We start from the raw sequence: 6000 nt of genomic DNA on the forward strand, positions 1-6000 counted from the left end.
CTAATGTTCATGTTTTATTCTGTGCTGGCAAAGCTAAGAGCCAGTACAGAAGGATGCATTATGGAAAGAGGAGTCGATTATACGCCATTCAATCAGCATGAATGGTTTCCATGGAAAGGTCATCATCATTACATTTACAGATAATCTTCAGGGGACAGCAATTACCCTCACCGTAACCATACAGGCTGTTGGCTACAGCAGCGGCGCCCTCAGATTAAACCTAAATTAAAACATACATAAACATTCAGTGACCCATCGAGCATGAGGAAAGGATAAGTGTAGGGCATTTGTTTTGAATTAGGACCAAGTAAAGAACAATGATCTAATGTGCATATAGTTTGGTTATGAGTCTCCAAGTGGGTCATGGAAAATAGGCGCTCCAGATGTGGAGCACAAGATATATAACAGTGCACTGTATGAAACAACTGTGTGTTTCTAATATTTGCACATTTTGCATATTTAAGAGGAATTCAATATGAAACAATGTAATGGCCTCTTGCAAAAGCTTTTGACACTGTAGTATTAACTGGTGCTTTAAAAAAAAAATCCTTGACACCAGGTGTGCTCCAGGACTCCACACTGTAAAAGTCAGATATATTTAAGTGTGAGAAGTGTCTTCTCTGATCCTCCTGGAACTGCTCAGTGTGTTCTTAAAGCCTTTGCTTCCCAAAGTGCAGAGCCTCTCTGGACAGCATCAAGCTTTCACTGCTAATCAACAGCTGATGGAGTGTGTTCTCCCACATCGCTGGTTGCAAACAGAGCAGAAAGGGACAGAAAGTGTGAGAAAAGTGGGTGAACATTCCAGACTGGACATGTAACTGCTAGCAAGGGACTGCTTGATCTGGGAATATTTGAGGGGTTAGCAACTTTTCCACAACAGACTGGACGATGAGATACAAAGCTGTTGGCAAAAGTACGTGATTAAGTCACTGTACAGTCTGTGTGCAAAGACCTTTACATACTGCAGGCCTTTTTATTTCTTCAAATTGTTTTTGTTACAAGTACTTTCACACAAAACGAAAATGTTACACTGGGAAAAATCGCTGTAATTTTTTTTCATCAAAACGAGGTCAATTTTGTGAGCTTTCGTACTGCAAATAAAGGCATCAGCCAATCATGTTGCGTGAAACGGATGTCACAGCAGTGTCACGACGATGGCAGACCTGTTGCATCTCCACTGGTATGAATAGTTTTGATGTGAAATATTCACAGGTTAGTATGCCTCTTAAATCTGTCCAGGGGATTGTGAGGATGATTTGGGAACAGAAATATTTTAACTTCTCCAGACAAAGTTCTTGAAAAAACAGAATACATAATTAATGTATGAGGGAAGTGACGATACAACTCTAAACAGTACATTAGCTTCACTAGACCAAGTCTCATTTATCAAAGGTAAAATCTGAGTTGAGCCCGACATGTGATCATTGCAAGCTGGCACCTGCTACATTAATTCATATGCTGTGGGATTGACCAAAACTTCATTTGATTCCCACTAACACCCAAACTAATGGCAAAGTGACACTAAGTGATTTTAAGCAGACATAACAGCCACTGATTTGAAAGATCCCCTGTGAAAATTATGAAACTTAAGTGTTGATATCTATAATAGGACATCTACTAGAATCATATGTGCTGTAGCTGAACCCACTGTCCATGTTGTTAGCACTTCATAAATGAAAGTGCGATAGTAAATTCTCGTTAAAAGTAAGGCGTAGGAGTAGGTGATCACACAGAAATGTTTGAGGGCTGGGGCGTCGGTGGCTTAGTGGTAGAGCAGGCGCTCCATGTACAAGGCTGTTGCCACAGCAGCCTGAGTTCGACTCCAGCCTGTGGCCCTTTGCTGCATGTCACTCCCTCTCTCTCTCCCCCTTTCACGCTTGACTGCCCTATCAAATAAAGGCTAAAAATGCCCTTAAAAATATCTTTAAAAAAAAAAAAGAAATGTTTGAGGGCTACACAAACAAAGTCTAGGGATCATCATGTACACTTAGCAGTTANCTTTGCTGCATGTCACTCCCTCTCTCTCTCTCTCCCCCTTTCACGCTTGACTGCCCTATCAAATAAAGGCTAAAAATATCTTTAAAAAAAAAAAAGAAATGTTTGAGGGCTACACAAACAAAGTCTAGGGATCATCATGTACACTTAGCAGTTACCGTTCCTACAGTATGTCAAAATCATCTAGGGGCCTATTTCCACAAAGTCAACAGTTTTCTTTTATTTGTAGGCTATGAAATGCAATAAGCTATCACTAAATATGGGAGGAAACAGCCGTGAAAATGTCATTTTGAGGGCGGTACTGCTGACTTTTTGTGTGTCCTAGCCAAAAGTAACTTTTATTCAGGAACTCAAGAATTATGATGACAGCCTAGATGATTCTTCACAATGACTTGTGTTTGTGAGTCCGACAGAAACAACCCGTATCCTCTCGTATTTGATCACCAAACAGCTGGATTATTTACATGTCATATTTCAATGTTTGGATTTAGTTTAACTCTTTTGTGGATTGCATTCAGCAAATCAGACCAACTCAAATACTGTAGGTCATGTAGGTGTTTATGGTTCTTGTCATGTGGACCATTAGACACTGTAAAAACGTGAGCATTAAATTTGCAGTAAACATAAAGCATACTATTCTTTTAAGATCATATACTGCAATATATAAAACCCATCCCAATCGCCAACAGAAAGTAACACTGTGGGGTTAGGTTTAGGCACAAAAACCACTTGGTTATGTTTGGAATAGATCACGTTTTGGCCCCCCCTAACCCAGTTTTTGGGGGCACAATCCCTGCAGCAAACACAACCTGTCAGTAAAAACCGCTATTTGTGCCTCTATCCCAGCCGGAAAAGCAGCGATGTCTCAGTGAAAAATGACCACCTTTGTGGCACTAATCCAGCAGGACAGACAGTGACATCTCAGTAAAAAACAACTGCTTTTTGTTGCATTATCCTCGTCTGAAAAACAGCAACAGGTCGCTACAAAACACCCACGTTTGGTGCCTAAAAAGCTGCTGTAAACACAGCAATGACACTCTTAATCACAACCAGTGTTGTTTGTTGGTCTCGAACAGTGGTCTGCAGCTTGGTCGGCATCTTGCCTGGGTGTTACGCTATTCACCATCTCCCCCTCCTTCAGATGACAAAGTCAGTTCATATACTATGCCACTTTAGAAACACTGATATGATATGAAATCTGCAAATGTAATGTATTTGTGGTTTGCAGAAATGTACAATGTCAACATTTTCTTCTGGCGACTGGGCTGATAAAACACAAACAGACAGCATTATAAAATAGTCATCATTGTCTAAGTATGTGGTTGTAAAGCAGCAGATGCCACTCAGTCAAAGGTCAACCAAATGGAAGCCGAACCCGTAGAGGTCATCACGACCCATAAAATCGGAAAGAGAGAAAGAAAGAGAACTTGCGGGGGCAGGTGAAAACAAATCGTCTGGTGAGATGACCCAAATGATCATGCTCGCTCCCTATTTGATAACAAACCATTGGGAGAGACTAACACATATGGCACATCATTTATCAGTGGTTTTATAGACCACAGCTTTATGGCCATCCATCACAGTGCTCCTCATTGTCCATTCGATGAATGACTGATTCGCTTACTAATTCTCACTGGACCGAGTTCAAACATGTGTTTGTTTTTTAATAGGCTCTTCTTTCAGAGACCCTGTTTGCAATTACCTCTCTGCTGGCCTTATTACCGCACTGGGCACCATTACACAAAAATGTCGAAAAGGATGAGGGAGCTGTGGTTAGCACAGACAGGAGCGCGGCCTCAGTGTGATGAGTTGCTGGCTCATACTCCTGTGCCCGATGGCTATGACCGAGCTCGTTATAAGGGCTCAGGTTTATCATCACACTTAAGGCTCCACTTAACCAAAATTAAACAGGAAAAGCCAAATAAATGCTGCCGCTGGTTAGGGAGTATATTCCAAAGCTTGATTGGCTTGACTGTCAGCAGAGTCCACATTCCTGTTACATTTAGACCAAGTTCATGTCTAAGAAAGTTACAAGAAGACTGACAATCCAAGAGAGGTTGCAGTCTGAAGCCTCTGCTACTAACTCTGCCATCTCTGAGACTTTATTGTACTTTCATTAAAGTCTAGACCCTCTGAAGAGACGTGCCATGGCAAAACTACATGGGGATAAGCTAATCAACTGCAACATTGTGATAACACTCAATTCAAGACCACATGTGAAAGTAATCTGTCAGTTACTGAGTCTGGAACTGAGAAAACCATTTAATTAGATCATATTTGCAAAATATTTGTATATATGCACCAAAAAACACCCATTTTAAATATCCTCTGGCATATTTGGTTATATGAGATACAGTATATAAGCATATGTATCCTTGTATTAGATGTTTTCTCAAATGAAGTGGATCCAGATATGTTATCCCAGTCAGGTCTGAGTAGTGTCTCTTGTGTTTACATTACAGCATTCTTGACCCTCTGGTCTCTGCTTCAGGTTCCAGTAAGTATTATAGGTTTAAACTCATCAGTAGCAAATTACAGGTTCAATATTCTGTACTGTCCAATGTTGAACTGCCGACACGATTACACTAAGACACTTGAATGACCTCTGAAAGGAAACTCCCGATACATCATGCAATCCCACTGATGACACTGTTTAGAAATAAGACAATGTTGGGAGCTGTGGGATGTCAGTCTCTTCGCTGTGCAGTGAAATCCAGAAATCAAGGATTTGTCATGCCCCACAGGCACACTGAAAATCACTATGACCGCATTTCAATTGAGAAAGATTATGTGTCTGTACTCTTAGTGCCTGATTTATAACAAAGTCCTTACTTCTTCCAGGTCAGACAAACTGTCATGTTCAATGGAATAAACATCTGGAAAAAGTGTTTAATTTATACCAGTGCTTTACTAGTTCCCATTGGATACTTTTGACCAATCTTACTATTTAGTAGCAGTGAGCAGCAACAGTGCAGCGCTAAGGACCAACTCCATTTCTGAGGAGTATCACCTTATACCTAAAATGCATATGAGAACACGGACAGTGCATGCTCCTCACAGAAAGGCCACAGTTGGACCTGGTAGAACCTTTTTGCTGTGAGATGACAATAAAAACCACTGAGATACCAAGCTGCTTGAACGGTGCAATTATAAAGATCTGGTTCACCCAATACAAACAACAATAAAAACAACAAACAAAAGTGTGAATTAAAGACATTATATAACCACGCAGATTGTTATTAACCACAGTTCTGATACCACCCTGATAAAATAAAAGTGGGCGTGATGTTTTTCGCAGAGCTTGCAGCAGGCAAAAAGACATTTCAAAGATTCAACAGCAACGTTTTTTTCCAGAGACAATGTCCCTGCTAGCTCACATTGCTGTGGACAGCTTTTATTGGAACTGGGGTGGAAGCGAAGTCTGATACCTCAAAACCCTATCTGCATGGCTAGATAGACCCCATTTTGTATTGCAAAGAGAGTTACACCATATTCCTATCACGCCACATCTGGAGGCTGTAAAACCATCTTAAATCTTTGAATTTCAAAATGTTTGTGCACAAAAAACAAAATAAAATGAAAAACTAAAGTTTCTTCAAGTACCTCTTTTCATGTACTGTATAGCTCGTCCCTCATGATCAGCTGAGATGGTGTCTGTGTTTCCTTCCCTTAGTGATGGCGTTGTTGACAACCTCGAGGCACTCCGGGAGGCCAGGCTATGTCCGTTGGTGATGTCAGCCAGCTGAGCAGCAGCATCCTGGGCCCTTTTCTTCTCCTTCTTCAACATCCTAACAAGGACACCTGTAGGCACTAAGTTAAGGACTCTACTCGTCTTTCCTTTGGACAAAGTACTGGATGGAAAAAGAGATTGTTCACTCAATTGCACATGAATATCAAAGCACCTGTTTCAACTGATGTTCAGTGCTTAAAATGTCACAACTTAAAGGTGCTGTATGTAAGAATGTGGCCAAAACGGTTACTGCACTCAAATTCAAAATACTGCCG

The 6000-nt window shown here is 40.8% G+C and overlaps 1 protein-coding gene across 1 annotated transcript in view; it reads right to left on the reverse strand.

Moving 5' to 3' along the window:
- kif6 (kinesin family member 6) overlaps positions 1-6000 on the reverse strand; it is an 86250-nt gene that overhangs the window by 25245 nt on the left and 55005 nt on the right. Inside the window, exon 13 of the mRNA XM_050061952.1 lies at positions 5599-5796. Coding sequence (XP_049917909.1) covers positions 5599-5796 — 198 coding nt within the window. The remainder of the gene's footprint in view (positions 1-5598; positions 5797-6000) is intronic.

Source organism: Epinephelus moara, chromosome 14, assembly GCF_006386435.1.
Source record: "Epinephelus moara isolate mb chromosome 14, YSFRI_EMoa_1.0, whole genome shotgun sequence".
Taxonomy (NCBI): Eukaryota; Metazoa; Chordata; class Actinopteri; order Perciformes; family Serranidae; genus Epinephelus; species Epinephelus moara.